This window comes from Mustela nivalis (genome assembly GCF_964662115.1).
Source record: "Mustela nivalis genome assembly, chromosome: 16".
NCBI lineage: Eukaryota > Metazoa > Chordata > Mammalia > Carnivora > Mustelidae > Mustela > Mustela nivalis.
Genome location: NC_139035.1, coordinates 62,390,841 through 62,407,793, shown reverse-complemented (window position 1 = coordinate 62,407,793; position 16,953 = coordinate 62,390,841). Strand labels below are relative to the sequence as shown.

The 16,953-nt window shown below is 39.7% G+C and overlaps 1 protein-coding gene across 5 annotated transcripts in view; it reads left to right on the top strand.

Moving 5' to 3' along the window:
- DDR2 (discoidin domain receptor tyrosine kinase 2) overlaps positions 1–16,953 on the top strand; it is a 150,758-nt gene that overhangs the window by 111,126 nt on the left and 22,679 nt on the right. For 4 of the 5 annotated variants that reach the window (XM_082704173.1, XM_082704174.1, XM_082704175.1 and 1 more), the window contains 6 exons: positions 4,554–4,656; positions 6,100–6,331; positions 6,640–6,787; positions 7,170–7,275; positions 11,146–11,329; positions 15,092–15,335. In XM_082704173.1, the coding sequence (XP_082560299.1) occupies positions 4,554–4,656; positions 6,100–6,331; positions 6,640–6,787; positions 7,170–7,275; positions 11,146–11,329; positions 15,092–15,335 (1,017 nt within the window). Of the gene's footprint in view, positions 1–4,553; positions 4,657–5,772; positions 5,889–6,099; positions 6,332–6,639; positions 6,788–7,169; positions 7,276–11,145; positions 11,330–15,091; positions 15,336–16,953 lie in introns of those variants that run through there. The other variant, XM_082704177.1, reaches the window with a different exon arrangement.

Sequence of the window (16,953 nt, the reverse complement as noted above, 5' to 3'; positions counted from 1 at the left end):
CTTTCTGAAATATTCGGTAGAATTCAAGAGTAAAATCATCTTGTCCTAGAGGGTTTTTTTGTAGGAAGGTTATTGACCATATATTTAATTTTTTTAGAACATACAGGGATATTCTGGTTATCTATTTCCTGATAAGTGAGATTTGGTAGTTTGTATTTTCTTTTTTTTTTAAGATTTTATTTATTTATTTGACAGACAGAGATCACGAGTAGGCAGAGAGGCAGGCAGAGAGAGAGGAAGGGAAGCAGGCTCCCTGCTGAGCAGAGAGCCCTACTCGGGGCTTGATCCCAGGACCCTGGGATCATGACCTGAGCTGAAGGCAGAGGCCTTAACCCACTGAGCCACCCAGAGGCCCCGGTAGTTTGTATTTTCAAGAAATTTGACTATTTGTTGAAATTGTTGGCATAAAACTGCTTACAGTTTTAACTATATTTTCAACATCTATAGTATCTGTTCCTCGGTAACTTCTCACATTCTCTATATTTGTAGTGTATTCTTTTTTCTTTCCCAATCAGTCTGGCTTGAAATTCTTTTTTGCTTTTTCTTTTTAAATCTTGTCAAAGAACCAACTTTTGGTTTTAAGGAACTTTTCTGTTTTCTATTTCATTGATTTCTACTAATATATCTATTATTTTCTTTTTGTAATTACTTTGTATTTTTTTGTTGTTGTTCTACTTTTTCTAGTTTCTAATGGTGAAAACTGAGGTCATAGTTTCAAGATCTTTCTTCCTTTCTAATGTAGGCTTTTACTCTGGTAATTTTCCCCATAAGTACTTCTCAAGTGATATCCACAAATTTTGTTATGTTCTTTTTTCTTTATCTTATAGTACAGAATACTTTCTAGTTTCCCATTTGGTTTCTCATTTGACCCAAGGCATATTCAGAAGAGTTCTATTTAGTTTGCAAATATTTGGGGATTTTCCAGATACTTTTCCATTATTTATTTTTCTAAATAGTAATTACTTTGTGACAGAGAACATACTTTGTATGACTTGAATATTTAAAATTTATTGCAGCTTGTTTTATGATTCAGAATATGGTCTATCTTGGTAAATATTGCATATGCACTTTAAAAGAATGTATTCTCTGTTGTTGGGTAGAGTTCTATAAATGTCAGTTATATAAAACTAGTGGATAATGTTGTTCCAATCTTCAATATCCTTACTGATTTTTCTGTTTACTTATTTTCCAATTATCGAGATGTAAGTATTGAAATCTCCATATATAATTGTGGTTTTGTTCAATTTTCCCTGCAGTCTTTTTTTTTTTTTTCTTGCTTCATTTGTTGTAAAGTTCTGTTATGTGCATATTTAGGACTGTCATGTGTTCTTGATGAACTAACACCATTATCATTGTGAAATACCATCTTTATTTATTCTGTTAAAATCTGCTATGTCTGGTATTAATATATGACAACTCAAGCTTTTTTTTTTTTTTTTTTAAATAAAGTTTTTATGGTATATCTTTTTCATCCTTTTACTTGTAATTTGTCTGTGGTTTTCTGCTTTCTTTTAATGAATTGTATTTTTTATTCCATTTTATCTCTTGTTGATTTACTAGCTATAAATCTTTTTGAAAACATTATTTTAGGAGCACCTGGGTGGCTCACTTGGTTAAGCATCTGCATTTGGCTCAGGCCATAATCTGGGGATCCTGGGATTGAGCCCCACATCAGGCTTCATGCTCAGCAGGGAACCTGCTTCTCTCTTTCCATCTGCCTGCTGCTCTCCCTGCTTATGCACTCTCCCTCACTCAGTCAAATAAATAAAAATCTTTAAAAAAAAAGAAAATGCTATTTTCCACTTGCTTTTGGATTTGTCATATACATCTTTAATTAAATAAAGTCTATCTTTAAGTGATATTATATCCCTTCATATAGTATAAAAATCTTCCAACAAGATAACGTCCATTTTTCCCTTTTCAGCCCTATGCTATTGTTTACATGCATTTTATTTTTTTATATATTGTAAACCCCACAGTATATTGTTACTGTTTCTGTTTAAATAGTCAATTACCACTTAAAGAGATGTAAATAACATGAAAACCCATCTTATATGTTTACTATATAATTACTGTTTCCCGTGGGACATTTGCTGTCATTTTTATCTTTGGTCCTCTTTTCATAACATGTTCTTTTACTCTGGCTGCTTAAAAACTTTTCTCCTTATCACCTGTTTTAAGCAGTTGGATTATGATGTACTCTAGTGTAATTTTCTTCATGTTTCTCATGCTTCAGGTCATTGAACATCTTGGGTTTACACTTTCATCAAATTTGAAAAAAATTTCCACCATGTTTTATTTAAATACTTTGTTTTCCTTTCTCCTCTTCTTTAAGAGGTCCATTTACATGTGTATGAGGATATTTGAAATTGTTCCAGAACTTACTAACGTTCTGGTTTTTTTGTTGCTTGATTGATTATTTGATTGATTTCTGTCATTGTTTCATTTTGGATAATTTCTATATCTGTCTTTAAGTTCACCAATCTTTTCTTTAATGTGTGATCTTCCTTTCATGTTATCCAGTGTCTTTTCTCACACAGTCAAGTTTCTTCTCTAGAAATTTGGTTTATATCCTTTCTATATCACCTATAGCTTTCCTTATTTTTGGTGCTGTTGTTATTATTTTTATTTAAGTATAATTAACATTCGGTGTTATATTAGTTTCAGGTGTGCAATATAATGATCAAATAGTTCGACATTTCTCAGTTTTCAAGATTCTCTTTATCTGTTTCACCCATCTTCACCATGTACCTTCCCTCTGGTAACCACCACTTTGTTCTCTGTATTTAAGAGACTGGGGTTTTTTTGTTTCTTTCTCTCTTTCTCTGTTTTTGTTGTTTGTTCCTTTGTTTTGTTTCTTAAACTCCACATGTGAGTGAAATTATATCATATTTGCCTTTTCCCTGACTTATTTCTCTTAGCACTATACACTGTAGGTCCATCCATGTTGCTGCAAGTGGCAAGATCTTCTTATTTCATGACTGACCAATATTCCGTGTGTGTGTGTGTGTGTGTGTGTGTGTGTACCACTTCTTCCTTATCCATTCTTCTGTCGTTGGGCACTTTGGCTGCTTTCATATCTTTTCTATAAGTAATGCTGCGATAAACATATGTATGCATATATCTCTTCAAATTAGCATTTGTGTATTCTTTTGGTAAATACCTAGTAGTGGATCATATGGTAATTCTTTTAAAAAATTTTTTTTTTAAGATTTTATTTATTTATTTGTCAGAGAGAGAATGAGCGAGAGCAAGCATAGGCAGACAGAGTGGAAGGCAGAGTCAGAGGGAGAAGCAGGCTCCCTGCAGAGCAAGGAGCCCGATGTGGGACTCGATCCCAGGACGCTGGGATCATGAGCTGAGCCGAAGGCAGCTGCTTAACCAACTGAGCCACCCAGGCGTCCCACTTTTTTAAATTTTTTAAGGAACCTCCAAACTGTTTCCCACGGTGGCTGACCTTGTATTTTTGGACATGTACAATATAGTTATAACTGTTTGAATAGTCTTCTTCTTAAACTCTAACTTCTATATAAGTTCTGAATCAGTTTCAGTTGATTGATTTTTTTCTCATTAAAAGTTCTATTTTTCTGCTTCTTTACATGCCTGCTATTTTAAAAATTGCATCGTACATATTTACACTAAAAATGATTCGTTATTTATCTGAAATTTAAGTTTAGCTAGGAATCCTGTATTTCCCTGGCAGCCCTAGATCCCTGTGGCCTCTCCAAACTCTTCTCTTTGTCTCCTTGATTTGGGGAATCCTCTAGACTGTGCCTGAGTTCTCACTTACTGTGCTGCAACCTGACTCTGTCACAGCAGCAAGCTGGTGCCACTGTAGGACTCATGTTCTTTGTCCCCAGTCTCTCAGGGATGTCGTTGTATTGAAACCCAGTCTTTTGTATACTTTGTCCATTTTTTGGTTGTTTCACCCAGGAGAGTAAGTCTGGTTCCTGTTACTCTGTCTTGGCTGAAGGTAGAAGTCTCTCTCCAGAGGTTATTATTATTAGCCAGAGGCCAAAACATGGTGCTGATGAGGGCCAAAGATGTGTGTTTAGTTCCTTCATAGGAGAGTTTGTTGGCTTCACACCATAATTTTGTGCTATCAGCTACCTAGAAAAAAGAATGCTTTGGATCACAAGTGGTACCTAGTGACTGTGAAGATGATTCAGCACAGTTGGGAAACTGGTTAGAAGTGCACATCTTCTAATAGGGAAATGGGGGGGGGGGGCATGAGCTTATTACCAAATAAAAGGATAAATCAACACACCGAATTATGTTACATTACTTGTCAGATTTTGAACCAAAAGATAGGTGTGGCTGAAGGTCAGTGCTCAAGGGATTGGATGCTAATAAGTTTGGAGGCAGGGTCAGGGAGAAAAGCCTGAGAGAGTCAGGGTAATCAAACTGGGGTCATAGAAAGGCTTTGAAAAATTTAAGCCCCCTGTTTCCCTGTCCAGCAACCAATTATGTTATTCCTAAAAGGGGCAGGGGATCTTCAGAAATAAGAAGAAAAGTATTTCCTCTCTTTTTTTCTTTGGTTTCTCTTGGTCTAGCCATATGCCGCTATCCTCTGGGCATGTCAGGAGGCCACATTCCAGATGAGGACATCACAGCTTCCAGTCAGTGGTCAGAATCCACAGCTGCCAAATATGGAAGGTGAGGATGGATACCCCAAGAAAGCCTAAATCCTGAGTTGGGTACATTTTCTGACTCAAGGGACTCGGGAAGAAGGGTGGTATTTAATGGGACCTGGGAGGTGTGAGAGAAGAACATCAAGTGGGCCTGTCCTGTTCTGTATGTTTTCAGAAAGAGAATTCAGGGCTGGGTGCCCTGTGCTGGTCTGGCAACCCCATCCCAGTCACAGGGCCTTGCATGGCACTACCCACAACAGATGGGTTCATTGATATGCAGTGGATTTGCTTTACTCACCTTCTCACTGTGAGCAACTGCAGGAAGCTGGTGACAGTGGTAGGTAGGGGAAGATGAAGATGAGATAGGACACTGGGAACTAGGAGACTCAGTCCTCCTCTCAGTGGGTGTCTGTGAAACATCACTCACAGTGCAAAACATGAAGGCTTTCAGCATATGATGAGGCCTCCAATAAATTCTTCCCTTCTCTTAAGGGAAGAATTGGCCCTTATAGAAGGGCCATCCTCATCCATAAAGATTATGGTGGGTTCCTAGTGGCCTAAGCAGGGGTCCTCTAAAGCAATGAACTCCCTCGTCAAAAATTAGTCTGCTTGTTAGGGCATAATCCTCCTCTTCCTGGAATCTAATTCTTTTGGTGTAAAGTGTTGATTTCTGTTAAAATGGAATTACCCATAAGAAAAGCAACCTCAATAAACCTTCCCCATAATTTCTTGGTATGTGAAAGAGGAGAGTGATGGTTGGTGGGGTTGGAAGAGAACAGTGATGAGTAGGTGACATCTGTGAGAAAAGGGACATTTTAGGGAAGAGGGAAAGTGGTAAGAGGCTCCCAAAATAAACCTTATACTGATTTCACAATTTTGTTCACTGGTAGCTCAGCTTGGAGGTAATAAAATGAAAGCAGATTATTTACTGCTCCCCTGACACACTCCTGCCCCTCACTCTCATCATGGGTTCCCATGGCTTTTTGCTGGGCTGCCATGCCCATCCCGTTGGTTAAAATTCCACTGCATTACATAACCCACACTGGGGATCTTATGATCCCTCCCTCCTCCTTCCTATAACTTGATATCCAAGCAAGGAGTGGCCACCCTTGTTATGCTGGGACTGAAAGTGGAAGGGGGTGGTAAAATGACTCATGGGGGAGTATAGGGTAGAAAGGGTTTCATTTCCCTTGAGGTCTTTAAATCAGGATGAGAAATAAAGACTAAATCTGATCTGAAGGCCTCTAGGCCCTGGTGGTAAGCGTCTTTCTCAGTTTCATAGTGCCCCAGGGCCAGGGGACTGACCACAGGTGGTAGCAGTCAGGCTTGAGGGGAGACCCGAAGAATCTTTTTAAAGTGGGGCTGCAGCCTTTTCTCTCCCCTCAGGACAGGGCAGCTGCTTGCTGTGGATTGGTAAAGAACCCTGGTTTCATGGTTTCTCTTTGTCTTCCCTACCCTGTGTCTCAAGGCTGGACTCAGAAGAAGGGGATGGAGCCTGGTGCCCTGAGATTCCAGTGGAACCCGATGACCTGAAGGAGTTCCTACAGATTGACTTGCACACCCTGCACTTTATTACTCTGGTGGGGACCCAAGGGCGCCATGCTGGGGGCCATGGCATTGAATTTGCCCCCATGTACAAGATCAATTACAGTCGGGATGGCACTCGCTGGATCTCTTGGCGGAATCGGCATGGGAAACAGGTAGGAAGAAGAGACATCCAGACCCTGAGATGTCCAGGACCATATTTTGACTTAGGCTAGAAGAGGAAGTACACAGGCTGTCTTGTAGGTATGTGCACACACAGACCTGGCATGCCCTTGTCCATGTGGGACCGAGGATGAGGGAGGGCAAGGTGGGAGGACCAGGAGGAATATCAAGGTTGCTGAGAAAACTGAAAGGATACATTCTGCTCCTTCAGTTCAAAAGAGAGGGTCCCTGAAAGGGTTGATAAGGGAGAGTCAGCATAACCTGATAGCATCTTCTCCCCCTTTCTCTTCTCTTTCCTCAGGTGCTGGATGGGAATAGTAACCCCTATGACATTTTCCTAAAGGACTTGGAGCCACCCATCGTGGCTAGATTTGTCCGCTTCATTCCAGTCACTGACCACTCCATGAATGTGTGCATGCGGGTGGAGCTCTATGGCTGTGTCTGGCTAGGTAGGTTTCCAGAGAGAGAGAAAGCTTATAGATCTTATTAAAAACCCCAACCCCTGGAAAATAAAGGCAAACAAGTCAGAAAGGTATGGGATTAGTCATCTCTGGAGTGAAGTGATTCCTCTAGGCTCGAGCCAAGAAAGGACATTGTTCCTTCACCAGCGTCCGGTGCTCTATACATTAAATGATGCAATCTGAGTCATTTCAGTGACTGCCACTGAGGAGTGCTCCTTGGCAGTGCTCCCTTTGTGCCCAGATTGAGTTCTGTGCAGATACATTGAAAAAGATTTCACCCATGAAGTCTTGTGTAGCTCCCTGGGTTAGTTGGTCTAAGCAGTGGGTGCCTTTCCTTCCTAAGGCACTGACACACCTGTTTCCTTGGCAGATGGCTTGGTGTCTTACAGTGCTCCAGCGGGACAGCAGTTCGTACTCCCTGGAGGCTCCATCATTTACCTCAATGATTCTGTCTATGATGGAGCTGTTGGGTACAGGTAAATTCTGGGAAACTTTGGTTATCAGAATGAAAAAGTGGCCACTAGAAAAGAATAGCATTTTATTATGGTTTTGGATTAATAATTAATCAACTGGTCAACCAGCTGGTGTTTATTTAGACTCTGTATTAGGCATTGTGAGATAATTTAGATGAAGTAAAATAGGGACTCTTTATTTGCAAGGAACTGAGGTCTTAGTTTGGGAAGACAGGGGAAACAACAAATTACACAAAGTGAGAACTGAAATTGTGGTATAGTTCTAAGAATGGTTATATATATATATATACATATATATATATATGTATATATATATATATATATATCCTTAAAACAGGACATATGGTCTGACACAAATAATGGCCTACTTATAGAGATGAAAGACCAGAAGAACTGAAGTTATAAGTATACTAAATTGGACAGGTCAAGAGGTTCAAGAAGACTGTACCCCATAAATGGAAATGCTTTGGAAGTCATGAAAAGGAGACTCGTAAGGCTTATGATAGACAAGGAGAGTTTCTAGGATGATATGATTTAGAGCAGAGGACGTGGGCAGAAAAGTGCAGAGGAAGGGGAACAAGGCTGAGGACAGAAATGGTCTGACTGTAGCAGAAGCTCGAGCTGGGAGCAGCAAAGACGGCCAGTGTAGTCCTGAAATGGGCCTAGGGAGGGCCATGGTGGAGGAGTCGGACACAGTAATAGGGTTGGATGAGAGATGTTCCTCCTATATCACTTCACTCTGAGCCTTGCCACTCTTATTCTAGTTCACTTTGACACTTTTCTCTCTCTTAGCTTGGTCTTTGTCTGCAAAGATTGCGCCTGGAAGAGAGATTAAGTCCAGACTAGAGAATGGAGATTTCTAGTGGTTGAGAGAGGAAGAAATTAGTCTCTGGAAGGGGAGTGAGGGATTCCAGGACGTCCATTGTTTTAGGTGTGAAAAATAAACTCCTGTCCTCCATGCCTCCCCCCACCCCCCACCCCCCGCAGCGCCCCGGCAACTGCCATCCCCTCAGTGAAGACCTGACTCACCCAGTATTTGATTTCCAGCTACTTCCTTTCCATCTGCTTAGTCACTGTTGTTTTCTGTTCACTTAAACTGTATGGGCATCATTTCATTCAGCCACTCCCCAACTGACATTTACTCAAGGTATAGAGGACATTGAGATCAATTGAATCCATTTTAGATTCATAAATCTTTGCTAATCCACTCTTGCTACCTACAACGAATTTGGCCAGACTTGGTAGGTATTCAAATATATAAGGAAGTCCTGGATCCTACCTTAAAGAAGCTCCCAGTTAGGAATGGGGACTAGGGCAGGAAAGTACAGCACTAGGAGTGAAAACACCTGGATTCATGGCATGAAAGTTATTTCCATTTGCTTAAGTTATAAAAATGTATAAGAAAAGCATTTTTTAAAGGTAAAGTGCTAAATACATGTAAATTTTATCTGATTTGGAAAACCAGCAAAGATATGATGGAATAGCTGAAACTAAAGTGGGCCCCAAAGGATGGGTAGAACTTTCATAGGTAAAGAATCTTGAAATGGCATTTGAGGCAGAGTGCATAGCATAGGAACAAAAGAATCACACTTAAAGTTTGGGGAAATGTCTGCTAAAGATCAATCATTTAGTTAATCATCAGCGATACTTATGTAGCAAAATAATAGATGAGAAGCATGACTGGGCAGATGATGTCGTATTTTGGAGGAACTTTAATGTCAGGGCCAGGAAGAGAGGAGGAGGGGGAGTTGTTTTTTCTTCATAAATATAACTATCGACAGGAGAAGTCATTGAAGATTTTTAAAGCTGGAGAAGGACAAGATTGGAACTGTGCTTTAAACAGATTAATCAAGCAGCTCACAAAGGTTAGATTTGAGTCAAAAGAGGAGGTGATGGGGGACATTTTCTAATTGTGAACTTTGTCCAATGAAAAGAATGAAGGACTAAGGCCAAAATGGTGACTTTGGGAATGGGAGGAGAAGACATTCACATAGGGACCATTTGCAATCTGACTGGGTTTAAGTGTGAGACAGTTGGGTGAGGAAAAGAGGTAGATGAAACCTTGGGTGGGCATTTATTCATCAACAGTCATACTTTGGTACATATGGTCTCCTAGGCACTTTCACTGAGCCATTGGGTGTGAAAGATTATAATGGGCAGAAATGGGAAACTTAGGTGAAAGATTTAGTTTAGAAAGGGGTGGTGATGGATTTAGTTTGGGATATAAATTTAAGGGAATAGCAGGACATTCAAATGGATAAATAAGGCACTGTTAACAGGGAAGGTAAAGAGGAACTGCAGAGATTTCAACACAATCACTTTCCACTTGTTAACTGAGATAGTGAGGTTATCTCTATGGAGTGTGCCTGGGTGATGAGGTGTAAGCTACCTGATTCAGAATCTCGGGAATAGATAGTTTTAATAGTAAAAGTTACCTTTTTACAGAAGTAATACATGCTTGTTGTAGGAATTCTAACAATCTAAAGGATATGAAGTAAACCGGGAAAGTTTCTTTCCTTACCCATCCCCATTTGATTTAATTTTGACTAAAAGAAATTAATTTTTCATTTGTGGTGCTTTTCTTAAGTTTCATGGGGATTTTTTATTATGGGGACAATGGGAAATATATTTATTGCAAGTAAACTTATGTTCTCCTAGTCTTCTGATCTGTAGAGAGAAGAAAAAGATGGCAAATCCTTGGAAGGGAGATCCAGGCTCTGGTCACTGTGGATAAGGCCAGTCAAATTTTATAATTTGCCCAACATTTTTCAATGAATAAATAAATTTAAAAGTACATCTGTAAGGCTGGCATAATCACTCAATTTTTCTTTTGTGAATCCACAACTTATACATAAACTCAAGGGGCACATGTATTATTGCTTGAGGGTGAGTATCCCAATCTCTTCATTTGAGAGACTCCTGACTTAACCGTTTGAACTTGCAATGCAGAGCATGAGGACAGTGAAGTCCCAGTGGATGAGTTCTTGCTCTGTCTCTCCATAAAAAGAAGGCCAAATAGAAACAGAAAGCTAAAAATAATAGCCAAATTAACATAAATACACAATCATCCCACATACCAATCAAGCAGAGCCTTACAATCAGAAGTGGAAAGCATGCCAATCTAGAAAACAAGACTAAATCCAATGCCTTAAACCCTCATGTAATTCATGTGTTCTATTCTATGAATCTGTATCCTACCAACTTAATTAAAATTACACATAAATTAGTATTTAAGTTTGGCATTGATGACTTTGCCCCCCTTTAGTTTGACATCAAATTGGAATGTTGGATGTGGGGTAGAAGAGGGCATGGCTGGCTTCTGTGGAATTGATTCACTGAAAAATGACAACACACAGTCAAAGGAGAGTCAGAAAAATTTCCAACAAGCTCTGGGACTATTTCTCGAGTAATGGTCAAGTGCTACTACCTACGGTCGTGTTCATTCTATGCACCCATCCATCCATTCATTCATTTACTTGTTAACGGATTAATTAATCAAATGCATTTGATAATACTGAGTTAGTATATAAAAACATTACATTCAGTCTACAAGAATAGGTAAGGATGCAATAGGTTATAGAAAGCTTTTCTTATAAAATGATAAAATATTGTTTAAAGCTTGGTTACTAAAGCAGTAAGCATTAAGTATTTTGTAAAATTCATTTATATGAAATTCTTTGTTCTCCATTGATGCAGGATAAATGCATTAATGCTATAAAATATACTGGATTTTTCATAATTCTTCAACCTTCAAGATAATCAACTCTTACAAAACCCAGGGTGAAGAAGCTGGGTATAAAAGCTCTTCCATGAATATGCAATTAATTCCAGGTTCCTCTCTCCCTTTCCCTTCTCTTCCTTTGGCTTGAGCAGCATGACTGAAGGGTTGGGCCAGCTGACAGATGGGGTATCTGGCTTGGATGACTTCACTCAGACCCACGAATACCACGTGTGGCCGGGCTATGACTACGTGGGCTGGAGGAATGAAAGTGCTCCCAGTGGTTACATCGAGATCATGTTTGAATTTGACCGAATCAGGAATTTCACGACCATGAAGGTCAGTGGTGTTAGGTATGGTGGAACGTGTACAAAGAAGCCAAGATAATGGTGTAGTGAAAAGGCATGCTAGAAAGAACCTTGGGTGGTGTCAGCAGAACTGGATTCAAATTGTTATTTTGCCACTAATGAGCTACATGCATTTCCAAATCACTTCATCTCTGGGCTTCTTGCTTCATTTATTAATAAGGGGGTTAGACTGGGTCACTATTGCTCAATGTTTTCTGTTATTGTTCCAACATCAACGTCTACATACCATTAGGCACAGTGGGTCCAGTGTCTAGAGCCCACAATACTTTGAAGGCCTATGGAAATGTTTTAACTTCTTTTAATGTCAGGGGGAAAAAAAGAGCTTTTAGGGTCAAACATAATTTTCATCTGTTTTAACGACACAATTTCAAAATACAATTTTAATTTTTTATGGAGGGAGGGGCTCACAAAAGCAAAAGTAAATAGAACCCATGGAAATCATTTTATGGCCCTGCCCAGTGCTCCTGAGGGACATGCTTTTATCAGTAAGGATGGCTCATTGCCACTCTAATTTTCAGTGGAAGAATTGAGTATTTTGTATCTTGTCTTTGAAATGACTTTCCACATCTACCCTGTTTCTTCTATTCCATGGTCACTGAGAAGTCATGACAGAAGGCTCCACACTCTTCTGTTTCCAGAGTTCTTTGTTTCCTATCTCTTGCAACAGCATATCTTCTGTCTGGTTGTCCTACCAGATTTCATGCTCCTCCAACTGGAACTCTAAGCTTGAGGAAAACTGGGGCTTAACAGTGGAAAGTCCTTTTGTTGAGTGTAAGGGAGACCCCTGAAGTTTTTGTGGTCCATGTATAACTCTTACTGGTTTATTGAGGAGCATGAGAGGACACCAGGATAAGGCCCAAGAGAGTGGGCATGTGAATTTGACCTCACACATGGACCCCTGTTCATCTGTTATTTCCCCTCTTCATAGATGGGTACAGAATATTAATGGCCAACAGATTGGAGATGCTGCCTCTGACTAAATCCTCTTGGGATGATTTGCCATTCAGTGAGGGGAAGACACCATTTATTTGCAAATGGAGATATGTAGGATGAGATGAGGACCCAGAAGAAGGAAATCTTTGATATCATTAAAATTTGTTATTCTTGGCACAAACTTAGAGTCAAAGAGGAAATCCATGTCTGTTATATTACCCTCATATGTTAATGTGATAATATCTCCTAACTGGTTTAATAGCTCTTAGTTAAATGAGCAAACGGTTAGGTTGAGAACAGAAGGATCAACACGAGCCCATCTGCCCTTATATTGTTCAAGGATGGCTTCTTAGCAGTTGTAAAAATGTAAGTGTGTGCAGTTGTGTGTCTAACACTTATCCTTCAGAGGGTTTTCTTTTTCTTTTTTTTTTTTTTTTTAAAGATTTTATTTATTTGTCAGAGAGCAGAGTGGAAGGCAGAGTCAGACGGAGAAGCAGGCTCCCTGCGGAGCAAGGAGCCCGATGTGGGACTCGATCCCAGGACGCTGGGATCATGACCTGAGCCGAAGGCAGCTGCTTAACCAACTGAGCCACCCAGGCGTCCCCTTCAGAGGGTTTTCTGGAGGGGGGAGGGGAATGCACATAGTGCTAAATATCTAGCTCCAGGGAAAATTTATTTCTATCACTGAATAGTGAGATACCCACATGCACCTAGGAACAAATGTATCAATTCACAAAAATATATCATTGGGGTCATTTTTAGTCTCACAAATAATAAAATGTATTTTAAACTCTCCACAAAGTTTTAATATTTAGTCAATAGACCTTGATCTCCCTGAGTCCCCTGTAGCTCTGTCTAATTAGTTTATCACAGGTCAGAATTATTCAAAAGCGTATTCTGCAGTAAGCAGGTACCAGAATCTTCTCTATCTTAGAGTCTGTCCTCTTGAGGCCAAACAAGTCTCTAGTGTATTTTAATTTTTCTGAGACAAATAAAATACAAAAAATGACTTACAGGTTGCTAACATCTTCTAGAAAGTAGTTATTGGTTTCTAGGCAAATTACTGTCATTTCCCGTGCCCCTTAAATACAGTCAAAACATTCTATTGAAGTATATTACTGTCCTTTTAAAATGTATCATATTTATTAAATAAATGTGTTAAGTCCACAGGGGAATGAAATTCTATACTATTTATTTGCATTCCAGGAGAATTCCCAAAACATCTGTAGGAGAGATTATTACCTCCCCTACAGGCTACTTATCCAACATTTTGCAGATTGCAAAAAAATCTGAAAAATCTATTGAAGCTGTAGATGGTATTTTTTTAAGATTCTTTTTTCTTAGCTTTGCTCCATTGACTTGCGCTCAGTAAACTGGAACAGCTAATTCATCCCAAGGAAGATACTAACAGATGTTTTCATCGTTAAAACATTTACAGGAAAATCCAAATGGAGAAGTCAAGGCGACTTGTTCCATTTCTGGGTGGTGTGGTATTGGTGAGGGCAATGGACTAGGAATCTAGGGTTCTAGACTCCACTCTGTTTTTGACTGGCCACAGGCAGGTCATACCTACCTGAGCACTAGCTCATTAAGAAATAGAGAGTCTGAGTAGGTGATTTTATTCTATTCTTTCAGAGTATCTCTGCTCATTTCTTCGATCATAACATTTCTACAATCTTTGCTGCTGTTTCTTTAGCTAAACATAAATTCTGAATGGTAGTCCTCTAGTTGCGCTCCAGAACACAGAGGAGGGTATCAAAGACAGTCGAAGGCTTACAATGCAGGCAGGGCCTAACCAAGACATTAACATGCAAATAGCAAATATCTTCCCAGAATGGCAATGAGACATTTCCAGCCTATGAAGTCTTTTAATTCAGGGGCTTGAGACCAGCACAGCTCCATTTTCCACGTACAACTGAGCCAGAGGAAATGTCAGTGAACAACCACGAGGGACCTGACCTAGTTACAAATATGCACATTCCATTTCTGAAGGATGTTGGGCACACCAAGGTGCTCCAGAGGAACTGTTGTGGGATCTTTGTTTCTTATGACCCTTTTACAAGCCATACAGATATCCTGGTGAAAGTGTCAGGGCAGCGGGGAAGAGAATGCAAGCTACTTTCTGTAAGACCTTCTTTTCTCATCTCAGAAAATATCCCTGAGGAAGATTCCATGTCCTCATCAGAATGGCATTACCTGAACTGAACTTCGTCAAGACAGATTATGAAGTCTTGCGTCTCTGGCTGAAAAATGCTAATACGCGGCCCTTGACATGAGATTTTTAAAGAGAGAGATGAAATCATTTTTGGAATGTGTACTATTTCAGGTGTCTCAGTTAAACCTGTTGGAAGGACTGGACTGGTTTAGAATGTGCCTGGGAAGAAGAAAGTTGGAGGGTGACCCCTTACCTCAGTTCAGAACAGTGTGTTTCTGAGTGAACAGCCAGTAAGTGCTAGGGAGGGTTAGAGACTTGGGAGTGTTAAGGGCAAGGAAGGCCCCTGAGAAGATGCTGGTCTGGCCCTCACTTAACAGATGAGGTGACAGGAAATGAGGTGGCTGGGGGCACACAGTTGCAGAGAGGTGACTGGGGAAGCCACACCGTTTTTAGGGGGCCAGACCAATGTCTCACAGCTGCTGTGAAGAGGATGGAAGAGCAAGTCCGAGAGACTGCAGAGCTAGTCACCGAGAGCGGAGCTCAGAGAAACGGGCAGATGGAGGATTTTACCAGATTAGGTTGCCCTGTGTCCCTGCACCACTTGTTGGTGTCAGCCTATCCCTCACATGCCTCCTTCTCTGCCAGGTCCACTGCAACAACATGTTTGCCAAAGGTGTGAAGATTTTTAAGGAGGTGCAGTGTTACTTCCGCTCAGAGGCCAACGAGTGGGAACCGAACGCTGTATCCTTCCCCCTCGTCCTGGACGACGTCAACCCCAGTGCTCGCTTCGTCACGGTGCCCCTCCACCACCGGATGGCCAGCGCCATCAAGTGCCAATACCATTTTGCTGATACCTGGATGATGTTCAGTGAGATCACCTTCCAATCAGGTTGGGAGCTGGGGGGCCTCCTGTGGAGGTGGGAGTGGGGTGGCGTGGTGAAGGAGGCAGGTGCACCCTGGAGCTGCTCAGTGGGTGGGTGTCTGAGGAAGAGGGTTGCACAGTGGCTTCTCACTGGTGAATAGAGAAATCTGCATGACTAGAATATTTACTGGGCTCTCACATATTTATTTAAAAGGCATGTAAATTAAAGGATGAAAACATGAGAGCACAATGAGTTAAAACTGTATAAATTAAGCCAGTTCAGGGGAATCACACTATTAAAATATTTAATTTTTTAATTTTTTATTTTTTATAAACATATAGTATATTTTTATCCCTATTAAAATATTTAAATGAAAATTTCCAAATATACACAAAAGTAGAGAACAATGAGCCTTACCAACCACTCTCATCTTTCCAACTACTCATGTTGTGACTGTCTTTCATTATTTCTCCATTTTCACTATAATATTTTAAACAAATTTGAGACATTATTTGAGTTTATTACTAAAAATTTGAGAATACATCAAAGAAAATAGCATCTTCTTCATAAGCATCATGCCTTGCAAGCATAAAGCAATATAAAATCTAACAACATTTATTAATAATTAATTCCTTAATATTATCTAATAGGCTGTTCATGTTCAAGTATCCCTGATTGTCTAATATCCAAAGAGTTGGCTTGATCAAATTCAGATCCAAATAAGACCCTCTTGGGGGATTTCCTTTATTATATTCCTTAGTGTCTCTTTTAATATAAGACAGTCCTTTAAAAAAAACCAATCTGTTCTGGTTTGGCTGATTGCTTTTTGTGATGTCATTTTCTAGAGCTTGTATCTTTTGTCATTCCTGTAGATGGGCAGTTATATCTACATGCTAACTTGATTCAAGTTCAATACTTATTTCTGTAAAGAATTTTCATAGATAATGCTGTATCCTTTTAAAAAAATTTTTAACATATTTAATTTAGCTGTGTCCTTTGAACATCATCATAGATAATGCTATTGAACCTCATCGTGGGGATGTAGCGTTATATCCTCTCACCTTTTGTGATGCTAAGATTGATTTCTGGGCTCAGGTTATCACCACAAACTGGTGACAACTGCTTGAGTTATTTATTTTATTAGGGCTTGCTAAATAGTGATTTTCTAGCTCTTGCATTCCTTCTGCATTTATCAGCTGAATTTCTTCTGACTAGTAGAACTGTTCCTCATGAACTTGCTTACTCTGAGATAGAGTTCACATCGGAAGGGCAGGATACATGATTAAATTTTTTCTCTTCATCGATTTTCAGAGTTGATGCCCTAGCAATCTTCAGTAATGTCTAAATAGGTTTTTCGTGTGTTTGCTTTTCATACTTGTTTTGCTTTTTAGTATCATTATGGACTCATTGCTTTTTAAAAAAATTCTGTATGTTTAATCAGTTGCAATTATTAATTCTTTCTGGTGCTCACACTGTCTTATATTTGATCAGAACACACACCTTTAAGCTGGCTCTGTGTTCTTTAGATCTGATCCTATAAGCCTTTGATGAATATTTTATTTTCTAGAAGAACAAAATTACCCAAGTTCTTTTTGAACGTTTGTGTTCCAGAAATGAAGCCAACCATTTCCTTAAGAAGTCGTG